The sequence below is a fragment of the Trichogramma pretiosum genome, unplaced genomic scaffold (genome assembly GCF_000599845.2).
Source record: "Trichogramma pretiosum strain Unisexual culture from Peru unplaced genomic scaffold, Tpre_2.0 scaffold85, whole genome shotgun sequence".
Classification (NCBI taxonomy): Eukaryota; Metazoa; Arthropoda; class Insecta; order Hymenoptera; family Trichogrammatidae; genus Trichogramma; species Trichogramma pretiosum.
The window spans coordinates 156,283-170,541 of record NW_019640935.1 but is presented as its reverse complement, the minus strand read 5'-3'; the positions used below and the strand labels follow the sequence as shown (position 1 = coordinate 170,541).

The 14,259-nt window shown below is 47.8% G+C and overlaps 1 protein-coding gene across 1 annotated transcript; it reads left to right on the top strand.

The window, feature by feature from the left end:
- The first annotated feature begins 5,712 nt into the window (after positions 1-5,712).
- Positions 5,713-11,857, top strand: LOC106659281 (protein obstructor-E). Its single transcript, XM_014381724.2, has 3 exons — positions 5,713-5,851; positions 9,477-10,092; positions 10,179-11,857. Exons 1-3 carry the CDS (start codon positions 5,812-5,814, stop codon positions 10,339-10,341), a joined length of 819 nt encoding a protein of 272 aa, XP_014237210.1. The 5' UTR covers positions 5,713-5,811; the 3' UTR covers positions 10,342-11,857.
- The last annotated feature ends 2,402 nt before the right edge of the window (positions 11,858-14,259 follow it).

The following is a 14,259-nucleotide window of genomic DNA, read 5'->3' as shown; positions in this document are numbered from 1 at the left end:
CGCCGCCCGAGGGCGAGAAACTTATATTTATAATATTTCGAGACCTCGGGTTCTTTCGTTGCAGCGAGAACGACGAAAAAAGGCAAAACTTTTTTCTTCTCCGATGGTATACCTACTCGTAACGTCGAAAAAATGTCACTCGTTATCAATCGCGAGCCAATTTTACGTTACTTTCCGAAATTTTTGTAATGCCACTGCGGAGCAATGCGAGAGACTTTATGATACACGAAAATGTTGACCGGCGATCGGAGCGTTGAACTTTGTATCGGGCCGCGCGACAGGCGTACGCAAAGGCGATAATGAGCCACGCGTCATCGTTCGCACCTTTTGTCTCTCTGTCTCTCTCTCTCTCTCTTTCTCTCTTACACGGCATATAATATCGGTTTCCGCTCGGTGTATAACGGATACGCCGCCCGTGGATCGTGCTCGGACTCGCTGATCCCAAGAGTGGCCCCGAGCCGATCGTTTTCCAAAACTGCACTGCACGGCCCAGCTGGCATAGTTTTTGCCTCGACCGGTGTTATGACTCCTTCGTACCGGTGGCCTTCTCGAACTCGCTTGGTCAGAGAGACTAGGGTTTTTCGGGCACTTGAAACGGATCGACGCGTACGAACCACTCGAATCGTTCACTTCCATACCTGCCACTTGACTCGTCTATTGTTTGTTTTGCCAGAAAAGCTCATGCTCAAATAATAAAATGAGTTGCGCGCGCGACACAAGACACGATTTGCGACACGCGGGATTTTTTGCCGAGTCGTTGCACGACGTGTATTTGTGCGGGTGTATAATAAACGCACACGTACACACACGCATACACAGATGCATCGGCCAGCGCATGTATAAAATATTATTGAGAGGCAAAGTGCGTCCGCGCCTTTTTCCGTAAGCGCATGCCACGCTATGTACATGCGGCTGACGACGAGGCGCCTTTTTTACTTTTCTTTCTTTTCCTTTTTTTCCCCCTTTTGCCTTTCGACTAACGGCTGTTAACAGACGCACCGATCGGCATTTCGTGTATATATTTTTAGACTCGTCGATTTTTCATTCGCCGGAACTACGTAACGATCTCTCTCTACTTGTTTAAAGATCGCCTTTAATTTGGGTGGCAATCGGTGAGGCCCAGCCGCCTGCACGCCACGTGTATTATTCCACCAAGGTTCATTGAGCGCGCATATTTTCGAGAAAGTCCTCGCAAGTGCTGCTGCTGCACACGATGCAGCATCGCTTCTACGGGGCAATTTTTTCTTTTCCTTTCCTTTTCTTTCCTTCTTTTTCTCCTTTTTTTTTTCGTTTCATGTTGACCGGGCCTTGCGTGTTGGCCTTGCCTCTCATGACTCTTGGATGCAGGCTTCTTTTCTTTCTTATTCCTTGTTGTTGTTGGCCATGGAATGCAGGGAGGTTTCGAGGTAGCGAGCAAAAAAGTCGCGAGCCAAAGCCAGTACGATCGTTACTCTTTCGGGCAATTTTTGCGCGCACCCGTAATAAATTTATTTACTTTATTATTTCGAGCGGACGAGGCAACTTTTTTCTCTCGTATTATCCTTACAGGAAGCAGCATTTTGCGCGCTTATATGTAATGAATCATTTATTCCTTTTTGTTGGAGAGAAAAATGCCGAGTTAAATGTTATTGTATAAGGATACTTTCGGGGCGTTTTTTTGGCTCGTGATCATGACGCTTTCAATGATCACTTTCGATTCTCATGCAAATTTTATCAAAGTCACACACTAGCACCTACGTGCAATGACGCTAACCAATTATAACGATCTCTACATAGAATATACCATAAAAAACGATCATTCATTTGGTCTTTTAGATCAAAAGATCATCCTTCCGAAACTCGATGGGAGAACCGGTCGACCAGGTGGGTAAACGTCTGCACATAAAAGATAATATCGATCGGCGGAATTTCGGCGCGTTACATGCTTTTTTTACATTGCGCAAAAAAAAGATGCTCGATATGAATGTATATAAATAAAATATATATTGCTCTAATCGTTGACCTCGTTAAAGATCTTCTTCGAGACAAAATTGCGCAATTTTTACGCATGTATGGCATTTTTTTTCAATCATTTCTCAGAATACTGCTATAAAATCTTTTGGCTTGAATACATTTTCTACATTTTTCCAATCTGCGAATGCAATTTTTTTGTTATATTCAAGCGTTTGGCACTAAATGTATCTGGGAAAAACCGAAGCCTTGGGGTGAAAAAAAAAGACGACCAATGCAATCCACGAAGAACAAATTAGCCGGACGACGGCTGAGCCGCAGACACACGTGTATTGGATGATTCACTCTCGGTTCAGTGACTATTGTAAAAGTAATCCCGATCAGCCGACCGGTTTATGGAGCTTTTATTATATTAATAAAAGGCGTAAAATCACCGATACATTTTTGAGAGAGAAAAGAGAAAAGAAAATCAAAGACTCGAGCGCGACTGCGTGAAATGTGCTGCATGTAATTCGGTGTAATCCTAGATCTCGCCCGGCAAATGTTTTATTTATCTTGATTATTTGTGTTTTGTTGTTCCGGAATCGAAAATAGATCTCACCTTGGCCGGTGCGAATTTCCATATGCATATATTTATTAGAAGAACACAAGGCGGCGAGGTAGGCGCAGCACGTAGCATTAAGCGACTTTTCCCCTCCGTTTATCGGGCGCGAGAAAACATCGTTTTCACTTTCGTTTGCGTTTGTTTTAATTATTTACGTGCGTATCGCTTATCAGTTGTCGATATCGCCCCACGAGCTTGTCCTTACCAGCTAAATTATCACAATGTTGTGATAGCGCAGGAAAAAAGTCTGTACATTACATAAAGTCGTCGGTAGAGCGTACGCGATAGGCTCGATGCGTGTACATACAATTGTGTATACGAAATTTTCTAAGCAGTGTAGTAGCAGATTGCGAGGACGTTTATCGCAGCCAAAGCTCTGAAAAATGCAGGAATTAAGCCCTATATGTACACAGAGCGTCGGCAAGAGGTGTCCTCCAGCTCGTGTTTTAATTTGTCGCTACTAGGCGGACTATACGGATGGCCGGCTCAGCGGACAGCGGCGCGAGTCCTGCGTGGGTGGGCTTGCGGGTTTAGCGCGCGCGACAAAGTCAACACATTACACTATATACGTCGGCAGCCACGACATGTACATGCTAATGGGCCGCGCGCAAGCCAGTATATAGCGTTGAGCAAATGTCGCGTTGCGCAATCGACGCGTGTACAATGACACCAGCGAGCACGAGGCGGCATCGCAGGCGCGCGCGCGACTGAAAAAAAATTAAGGCGCTTTAAATAGGATTTATCAAAAACGATTTTCGTGAGGAATTTCACGAATTAATCGAATCTTGCACGCGCTCGCGAGCTGTTTTTCTAAATATTACGTTACGGAATCCTCGGGATCTGGTTTCACGCAATTTATGAAATGTGTATATTATATACGGAGATTTAATGTATGTGCGACGAGAGACGCGACTACGGTGTGGCCGAGCGCGCGCAAGATTCGATTGCAGAACGATCAAAGTTACGCTTATATATAATAAATATATGTGAGCCTCTCATCGCCCATATACATAAGAGGATATTTACTCATCGGAGCTACTTTTTTCCCCACTTTTCTTGCCAAATATCCGCGTAGGTATACGCGCGATATCTTAAAATATTATCAAATAACCAGTGCCTCGAGTCCTGTTCGAGGCTTAGCCGCGCGCTGACTCACACGCGGAGCAAACTCACGTATTTTGATTCGCGCTATGTAAATGCTCGCCTCTTTTTTTTTTGTTTTGTTTTAATAACAAAGCAAAGGGAGAAAATTCAACCGCTCGGCGAAGATTTCGTAAGTCCTCGTAATTTACGATCAAATGTATAACGCAGCTCCAAGTTCAAGCGTCGGGTCAACAGTCGGCCGAAAACAGTCCCTTGTTCGAAGACATTGAACCTTTTGACTGTATAACGTCGAGACGTAAAGAAAAAATTTTTGGCAGACTCGAAGCCGAACTGCAGCCGAGGAAAAATATCTTACCTAATAGCAAAAGTTAGCTTTTATATAGCGTACGTACGCGTATACGCGGAATGCCAGCTGGCATATCTTTGCGCTCGCTCGCCGCGGCTGATAAATGACATTCTAATCGTGAGATTTATGCATTTAGAAATCGATTATCCTCGGCTACGGCGGCGTAGACTTTCGCCCGCGGCCTGGTGCGCCTGCTGCGAAGGAGACGAGCTTTTAACTAGCCCGAGACGTAATTTTACACACCCACAATAGCTGGGCGAATTCTCGGCTGCTGCTGCTGCGGCGGCGCCTCGAGGAAAAGCTTCGCTAATCGCGCCGACTTGTAAATTCTATTGATGCGAGGAGGAGGAGGAAGTGGCGCTCACGCATTGTGTATATACATAGTTGCTGCTGCTGCTGCTGCTGACACGTAATGCAGCGAGTACGTAAAACATAACGAGCGACGGATGATACAATGGGACAAGTCAATCCGCGAGTCGGCCAGTTCAACGCACTGCACACACATACCTACATTGTACAATGTACACATGTGCAGCTGCTGCACAATAGTCTCGACGAGCCTCGAGAAGCACAGGCACGGATCGAGCCGAGACTCGCGTGTGTGCAGCTTTGCGCAATACTCACACACATAGATGCAGTCGAAACTCGAATCGACGTGTCGCAGCAAGAAATTACCAAGAAAATACTACCGAGCTGCTACTGCTTCGATCGGCGCGGCTGGAAAAGGCACCAATGTGCAGTCGCATCGCTAACAATGCAATAACGCAGACATCGAAATACACAAGAGCTACGAGCTGCTTCGTGCCTCGGAACCGGCAGATTTTCGGAATTTACGAGCGCACGCCTCGAGAAGACTAATTTATATGCAGCTGGCACACATATACGCGCGTCGCAAGAATTCAAGTTCAGCAGCGGCTCGAGCCAGTGCGAGAGAGACGGAGAAAAAGAGACAGAGAGCATTAGCCCCGGCAGAAAGTCGCCGATTCCGACAACGCGGCTGCAAATAATACCCGCGCGCATTTGCGAGCGCAAAAATTACAGCCCGAGCTGTGCACCGACAAACGATCGCGCGCCCGACCATTTCAAGATTAACCGGTCAGTAGTTATACGATATTACACTCGCGGCTAGCGAGCAGCCGCGATATTATTTCGCGCGCCCAGCTCCCGCGCGATTTTATTTAGCTTTCGCTGCTGCAGTATCCCATGTACTCGCGACTTTTGGCGTGCTTTCACAACCTCGACGTCTCATTTTTTGCAAGTCGATCGCGCCTAAATAAGAAAACTGTTTCTCGAGCGAGCTCGTCTTCGAACTGCCTGCGAACTACGTGCGATACGAGTCCATTTAAATGACCCCGTGCCGCGCGCGCGATGCCAATAGGCCTAGAGCAGCATAAAATTTCGTGCACAAAGCGACGAGTACAAGGCACGCGTCGAGAGGGGGAGTCTCGCGAAGTTTTCGACCTGTGTGCAGGATCCAGGAGCGTCCGCGGTGCCACACGACGAGGCAGTCGTCCTGCGGGCCCCTACCCCTTTCCTACTCGAGCGAGCGAGACCGAGAGACCCCCACCCGTCGCCCCGAGCCGAGGCTGCGACGATAAGGCCCCCGTCGCGCGCGCTGGCCTGGGGAGTCGGCGGCGCCGGAGGAGCGGCGTTCATATATAAAGTCTAGCGCGGACCCGCCGACGCCGACAGAGTTCAGTATCTCCTCGCAACGGACAGTGTCGTATATAGCTATAGTCTTGGCATATACGTAATACGTTTGTAATTCTTGGCTGCAGCAGTGAATCTTTTTTTATCAAGACTCAACATGAAGGCTTTCGTAGCTATCGCAGCGATCCTCGTCGCCGGTAAGTAATCCTCGCGTTAATTATTACCAAACCAAAAGTGACTCTACATCCATCTACCCGTGTCGTCTCTTTCTGGCGAATTTTTAATTTCCATTTGGGATCGATGCGTTGGAAATTCCAGAACGTTCGCGGGGGGTGAGCAGACGCGTCGAATTAGCGAGAGCGAGAGTCGAGGCAATTTTAATTATTGTTGCAGCAGCAGCACCGCGAGGCTGCTTTCGTATAAGAGTTAACTTTCGATTTCGTTCTAGCTGCCAGGTGAAAACGGCCAGTTTTTTATCTCTCTCTCTTAGCGGCTCGCGAGTGCATAGGAATAAATCTTTAATCGCTCGAGAGTGCAGTGACGCCGCGTGCATAGAATACTTTTTCCATCGTTTGCTAGGCCGGTTCGCGCGCGCGAGCGTATTAACCGATCTCGATCTGCCGCCCGTAGTCCGTGGCTAGTACTACACAATCTCATCCCTGGACGCCTGGATCTACCGGTTTTTTCCTATATCTCCATATATTATTACGTCGTAGCGCGAGTTCACGGAAAATCGACCGAGTTCGCGCGATCGACACAAAAAAAAAGAGAGAGAAGAAAAAGATTTCGGGCCCTCGAGCTCTTATGGTCTTATGGTCATTGGAAACGAAAACGAGTCTCGTTACAGCACGGCACACGCAATCGGCACGCGATCTCTCGTATTCGCATGTAGCACATTTTTCAGCTCGGCCTTTTTTCTCGCGATTCTTATGCACTCTCGACGCGACTACGGACGACGACGACGACGATCGGGCCGAATGATCGACTTTTACACGCGGAAACGGACTCGGCAATTGCGGAACTATTCATACATAATGTAGCCGAATGCAAAGCAGGAAACATGAACCAATTGCTTACTCGCATATCGTGTAGCTTACGTAAGTGCACACACAACACACATACGTAGTACGTAGCTCGCGGCCATACGTAAAGATTGTCATTAAAATTTTTCGTCAATTATTGCGAGATTCGGTCGGTGCGATTGATGGCTGCTCTCGCTCGCCTCGCGCGCTTCTGCAATTATGAATGACTGATGGAGCATCGTTTCTTTTTTTTTCTTTTTACATAAGCCCGCGCGCGCAAAGAGACGTTCACATTGGCGGCTAATCGTTCGGGGGGCGCGATAAAAATACCCACGCCGATCGTATAACATATTTAAGTATATGCACATGGGCATATATAATGGATTCCGATCGAAAAGTCGAGTTAATTGTTGACTTTCACCAGGAGCGCGAGTTTGCAGCGAGGGTAAAGGCGTGCGGTAAAGGCGCGAGTGTGTGGAACTGCTGCCGATCTCGCTTTGTCCGCCTCGATCGCTTCCGAAGATCGGTTGCGACTCGCCGAAATGTACGTAGCGTACGTATAATACGCACGCACGATCGTCGAGGCGGTGGCGGCCACTCCCGCGTACGCGAAAATATTCGACTCGCGAGGATAAATGGAAAGTGAAGGATGTTTGTAGGCTCTGGCTCGGACGCAGAGATCGAGCAGTGAACGGGATGCTGGGGATTCTATATAAGAGCTGCTACGCGAGAGATCAGAGGCCTTTAATAGTGAAAGTGGTCCCCCTGTGAAAGCGCTCCGCATCGCGCATGCATACGAGCGGCGCACAACGTTTACGCCAAAGTTATACGCGCGCGCACTTCGATGTGTCTGCTGCTGCTGCTGCTGCCTGACTCGCTCTCGTGTATATATGTGTACCACTACGCACTCGCGATATACGGCACGATTACGCAAGACTGCGCGGCTCCGTGTACGCACCGCGGAATTATGTATTCGCGGCCAGGAGAGAATGTTTCGTGGTCCTGTTGGTACGGACCCTTTGCCCTTTTCTTTGTCGATTCTCCAGCCGGCGGCTTAATTGGCCTTGGCTTGCATCCGTTGTCGTGATATAGATTTCAGAATTCTCGACCGAGGCGATTTCTCGTGCCCGCGCCTTACCAACGAAAAAAGAAGAAAAAATAAATAAATAAGCAAAAACCATGGAGCTGAGTGGACGGACGTGCATATTATCACCTTTCACGTAATTGCACTGCGTTCGCGCTCGCGCGCGTCAGATCTGTAATGGCACTCTTTGGCGCAAGGCCTCTCCGCGCGACTCGTTCGGCCGATTTTCAAACAGGTCATCTGAAATTCGAGTATATTAATACCTTATTACGGCTTATAATATTAACGCGATTATCGCGAGCGCGCAACGTATTACAGCGGCGTGCGTAGCTTGCACAATTCGCGGGTACTTATACTCGAGCGACCAGACGCAGAAACGAGAGAATATCCAACCCTGCAGCTCGCTTGCGACATTTATCTCTCTCTTGGTTTTTTTCTTTCTCTCTCTCTCTCTTTTCCGTCCTTTTGCTCTCCTTCTGACTGCTGCGTGCCACTTTGCCTTTATGTCCGCGCGTCCCGCGGCGCAACTGCAGCGAGCGTAGAAAGGGGTCGCGTCCTTCGCTCGCATATACTCAAAGGAGATCCCAAGTAACCCAAGGATCGGCTCGGGAGCTTCAAGGATGCGACGACTGGTTTTGTCAGAAACTTGCACAGGCCTGAGCAGCTCGTTCGGGCCGTCTAAAAATTAAAATCAATATATATTTTTTCCGCCAATTGCGCAAGCTCCAGCTCGGAATTATTGCAAGAAGCAAACTCTCTCACTCTCGCGATTTTGTCGCCATCGTCTGGTACCGTACAGATGTGAACAGTGATGCAATTGGCATTTCGTCGCTCTCGTCGCAGAACCCAGCCTACGAGTACCAAAGATTCCTCTTCGCGCCGCTGGGAGAAAAATGTCGATGCCGCAACACGCTCGCGACTCCTAATTGCCGGCGATGATATTTTGTCGATCCTCTGCCGCAATACTACTCTCACTATTTGTTTCTCTCTGCAGCGGCAGCAGCGGTTCTCAGCTCGAAATTAAGCCTTGTGCGGGTGAAAATTTATGCGAGGCTCTCGGGCACATTGAACTTGTGCTGCTGCTGCTCCTATACGCTCGATCGAGTGGCGCAATTACACTTGAACCAAAGTTGGGCCTCGGTAACGCGAATATTATATCAAGTGCTCGAGTCGATTTCACAAGATTATAATTCACTTCCTGGTGTCGGGCTCTCTCGCGCGTCGAGCGATATAGCTCCAAAACTACGCGCTATTCCAAGCTCGAATACGCGACAACGACGGGGGCTAGGTGTACGTGCGCAGCTTCGAGGGGAAAAATGTCGAAAAACAAAGAGAAAGAGAGAGAGAGAGAGAGTGAGAGATGGAGCCTGGAAAAAGTATCGAGCTAAAAATAAGCGGGCGATCGGTTGCTCAAGCCGGCACGGATCGCGATTAAAATTCGCGATTTATCGGCTGTCTTGGCGTCGCACAATATGAGCGTGTTTCGTCACGAGTCGCCCGCGCGTAGGTACACGTAGCATAACATGCGCTGCACTCGCTATTGTCTCGCGGTGGTATCTGCAGCGCACGAGGAATTCCTTTGTGCGCGTGTCACGGCCTGCGCCAGTCGAGTCCGCTCCTTGATCGTCGAGTCGCGGTGCTCGAGCTCGACTTACGATCTCGCATGATTCTCGTACTTTATCGCTCGGCTTTTTTTTTCTGTTCCATGGACGACAGGCGCCTCGGCCCAAGAAGCGTTCAAGTGCCCGCACGACTACGGCTTCTACCCCCATCACCTGAGCTGCGACAAGTACTGGAAGTGCGAGAACAACCAGGCCGAGCTCAAGACCTGCGGCAACGGACTGGCCTTCGACGCTTCGGACAGCAAATTCCTCACGGAGAACTGCGACTACCTGCACAACGTCGACTGCGGCGAGCGCACCCAGCTGGAGCCCGCGATTAGCACGCCCCACTGCGCCCGCCTCTACGGCATCTTCGCCGACGAGAAGCACTGCGACACCTTCTGGAACTGCTGGAACGGCGAGGCCTCCAGGTACCAGTGCAGCCCCGGACTGGCCTACGACAGGGAGGCCCGCGTCTGCATGTGGGCCGACCAGGTCCAGGAGTGCAAGATCGAGGAGGTCGCCAACGGCTTCGTCTGCCCGGCCGCCGGTGAGGTCAGCGGATCCGCCGGAAGCTTCTCGCGCCACGCCCACCCCGACGACTGCAGAAAGTACTACATCTGCTTGGAGGGCATCGCCCGCGAGTACGGCTGCCCCATCGGAACTGTCTTCAAGATCGGTGATGCCGACGGTAGCGGCGCTTGCTCCGACCCCGAAGATGTTCCCGGATGGTGAGCTTTTTTCCCTTTTTATCCCTCTCCACCTCGCTCCACTGAATTCACAAAATAGATTTTAATCCTCGATTTTTTACATTCAGCGAGGACTACTACGGCGACTTGGACTTGAAGAGCATCAGAAAGAGCGAGCTCCTCTCCGGACTCCAGGGTGGTAGGGACTCTGGCGAATCGAGAAACGTCCCCGCCAAAAACCTCAAGCCAAGGCCAAATGTGCCCCAGGCCGCCAGACCCGGTGACCAATAAGTCCTCTTCCGTCGAACCCCTCGAGAAGAGAACTGAAGCAGCAGCAGCAGCAGCAGCGGTAGCCGCGGCCGCAGTGGCACAGCCGAGCGAAAATGTTTTTAAGCCGACGAGCAGACTACGTTTCTTGCTTTAGCCCTGTATTATACGCGAGGGTACTATGACTTCTCATCCCCGATGAAAATCGACGTGTTTTGTATTTTTTTTTGTTTTTTTTTTGTATAATTTTTACCCACTTACTTTTTCGTGGAAGCAATTTTTAGTACTCTCGGCTCTGAGGGACACGTAGTTCCCGTACGGAAGCCCGTAAAAACATTTTCGTCTTCGGGGCCCGGCCAGCGCGCAGCGGCACCAGTACCATGAAAACAAACAAAAAACATACATTATATTGTAGTTATATGCAACGATTGCGGACATTTGACTGCCATGTGTTACATACAAGCCACATTCGTAGCGAGAGAGAGACCAGGGTATCTAGTCTCGTCGACGCCCACGGCGATCTTATCCTCCTGCAAAACTTAAACCCTCCCCCCACCCCCCAGGCCTTTCTCCTTCTCTTCTTACTTCTTCGCTTCCTCCTCCCCCTCCTTCCTTCTCCCTTCGTCCGAGTCTTTCTCTACACACTTCTCTCTCTGTGATTGAAAAAAAAATCCACCAACTTACTTTACGAGGTATGGAGCTTGGTGAATTTTTTTTTCAATTCTTCCCTCCTTCCTATTTTTTCCTGTGTATTCGGAGACGCGTCACATCGAACTACTTACGCACGAGCTGCAAAAAACGCACGAGGAATCTGATGAAAAAAGGAAAAAGAAAACCCTTACGGAATCGATGCCGCATTGTACCCGAGTAATAATAATTTTCATGTCAACGCGCGGCACGCAAAAAGTAAAGCAAAGCAAAAAAAAATAAACCAACTCTACAACGCGCCGACTGTGTACCTATATATTACTTACTTATTACTTACTTTATACATATGCATATATTTTTATTTTATATTTATATACGTGTACTTGATTTGTATTCCTACTACTTCCTCTGAAAATATCGGATAACTGTATGCGCAACGCTCGGAAAAGCAGTACGTTCGAAGGCTGAGAACTTTTTTTTATTGATTTATTTTTAATACTCGATAACTTGTATTATTTTTAATGAATTTTTGTATTCTTACTTGTATTTTTGCTAATTATCGTCAATGCGAAACTAGTAAATTGTTGACGATTTTTGTACAAAAAAACTACAACAACAACACGCTCTATTATCTATTTTCCCCCTCACCCTCTCTTTTGTTCTATCTTGTAATTACAATTTTTTTCTGTTATTGCGATGTGCAATGCTATTTATTGTGCGAAAAAAACAAACAAACAAAAAACGAATGATCATCAGAGCGAGAAAGTCTCTCGAGAAATCGATCGGTTCAATAGAAACAAAAATATCTTATTTTTCAAATGAAAACTCATGTTTATATTTATACTTGACAGGAAATTCGTACAGCTATTATAAGATAAAGACGGAAAATAAAAATGGCGAAAAAAATACGCTGTATAAAAAGTGTAAATTATTATTTGTTACTGAGTACATATGTTTTCTCATATTTGCGATGGAGAGGACTGTTTTGGAACGGGCTAAATTTCAAGAAAAAATCGTCGGTTAGTTCGACAGCTACTCTTCAGTCATGCAAAGCCAGTCACTATACGAAATGACGCTTTGGCGAAAAAATATTTTTAACTCCAATTCCGATGGAATTCGCTTCAATTACGGCGTATTAAAGATTCATCGAGCGTAGTCTGGTCGAGCTAAAAAAAAGATAGAGAGAGAGAGAGAGAGAGAAGAGGCGTACGTAACACGCCCCGACCTACGCGCTCAAATTACAAACTCGAGGATATAACAAACAATAGAATCATCGCTTGGAGCTGTCGGCGGATCGGCTTGCTATATATATCGTGAATCCAGCCGTGTTATATAGCCACGTAATATGCAGGAGAACTTTGATTTGCGTAGGTGTCGGCAGATTTTTCGCAGCGAACGAATTTGCGCGGATCGATCGATTTCTATGCCGCGCATACACATCGGTATGCGTGCTTTATATGTGTAAGTGCGCGAAATCACATGCAACTACATCGTATGTATAGTTGTGTTTGTGTGTGGGCATTTGGGAAAGCGAGAGTGAAAAGAGACTCTCGCTTTCCCTTGGCAGCTTGGCTCGTTTTGCGCTCACGCGAGCACAAGCACGCCTAGACATATTATACCCGTGAATGCATGTATATAAAAGAGCTGCGCAGGTAAATTTTCCCAAAATCCAGTCGGCTTCCTTTTTTTTTAAAACATTTTATTTGCCGATAATGAATATATATAATCGGTATACGATGTCTAGAAAGTGTCATATCGGCTAGACCACGACGACGAAGCGACGGTACCGTGGCTGAGGTGCAACGCCGGCCCAGACGGACTTCTGGAGCCGTGCGTGAAAGCGGGTGTCGTGTGTGCCCGAGTGTGAGTTTGTGTATACGCGCGCGGGTGTGGCCTCTCCCGACGACGACGACAACGACAACGACTTTTACTAATCATAGCGAGTTTTTTTTCAATTTCGCTACCCCGTCGAGCGGCATAAATCAAACGATGCAAATGTTCGCGATGATGCATTCGTTTAATCATGCATTTAATCAGCTGTTTTTCGCGCTCGCGAACAATACGCGCGAGATGCAATTAATTCGCGCGCCGAAATACGAATGTCGTTATTATTTGCGCGCTACACGCGTTAATTAATTAGCCACGATCCGATCCGATGCAGCTCGCGAACATTCGTTCATCCGATTTTCGTCGCTAAAATTCCACGTACACCAGGATGGCAGCTGCAATTAATTTTCAGCGGTGATGTTCGCGATATTTGCCTGGCTGTTGCTTGTATACACAAAAGTTTCAGATGGAAAGCGAGCCCGAAAATTATGAGCCGCTGAATTTTCTTAATACTCGATCGTTTCTAGATTTAGCGATGACGAAATGAATACGCGACATAGTAAAAAGTGCGCAGCTCTGTTAAGTTTTAAACGATCCAATCGAGAGATTACCGATCATTACAACGCCTCTTCTATAGCTGTATAATGCGGCTGCGAAATTAAGTTCGATTTGGCAATCGAATTACATTTTTTTAATGCTAGCTTGTAGTAGCAAGATGCTAGTTCGGCGATATAATATTAGAGAGTAATCGTGCTCCGAAGCCACATCGATCCACCAAGAGACATATCGCTTTGTAATCGTTCGGAGCGCTTACGATTCGCTAAAAGCACCAAATTCGAAGAAGCGAAAGAAACAGTAGATCTCCTCGATGTAATTCACATGCTCCTAAATATTTATAATTATATGTCCAAATGGAATACGAGTGGAATACCGACGCGATTACTTCCTCATGGGGTTTCTCCGACGTACACGTTCAGTGTTTGCTTTGCCGCTCGCAGGTAAATGCCGCGCAAGTATATAACGGCATTGCGCGGCAGTCTTAATTCGCGGCTGACAGTACACGGACAAGTGCGCGACGGCTGAGGCGCTTAATTCGAACGAGAGATCCATCCTGTATCAAAGATTGGATCGCTGCAAACGTCTCTGCGTCGTTCGCGGTCAACTCGCATCGGTTCGAGAGAAAAACGAAGAAAGGCTCGGGCGACTAATTTTACTCGATCATAAGGAAAAAGTCGAGGAAATGTTCGGTGGCGGCCTGCGTCTCTTCTGGATGGTTGCAAAATTGCATCGCTGGATGCATTGTAGACTCGGCTTTCAGCTCGGTATATAATATCGGCCAGTCTCGTGTAGCTGCACAGCTGCTCCGTGCGCGTAAAGCATGCAGCGTATAATGCAGACTACGCGCTGCACATGCCATGGTCGCGCGCGCGACTAGCCAAAAGTGCATTACCAGCGCCACAAGCACAC

Bases quoted from the DNA above. Each gene is read 5' to 3' on its own strand.
- LOC106659281 (XM_014381724.2), top strand. From the start codon at position 5,812: ATGAAGGCTTTCGTAGCTATCGCAGCGATCCTCGTCGCCG. The intron at 5,852-9,476 runs GTAAGTAATCCT...CATGGACGACAG, and splicing joins CGCAGCGATCCTCGTCGCCG to GCGCCTCGGCCCAAGAAGCG. The intron at 10,093-10,178 runs GTGAGCTTTTTT...TTTTACATTCAG, and splicing joins CCCGAAGATGTTCCCGGATG to CGAGGACTACTACGGCGACT.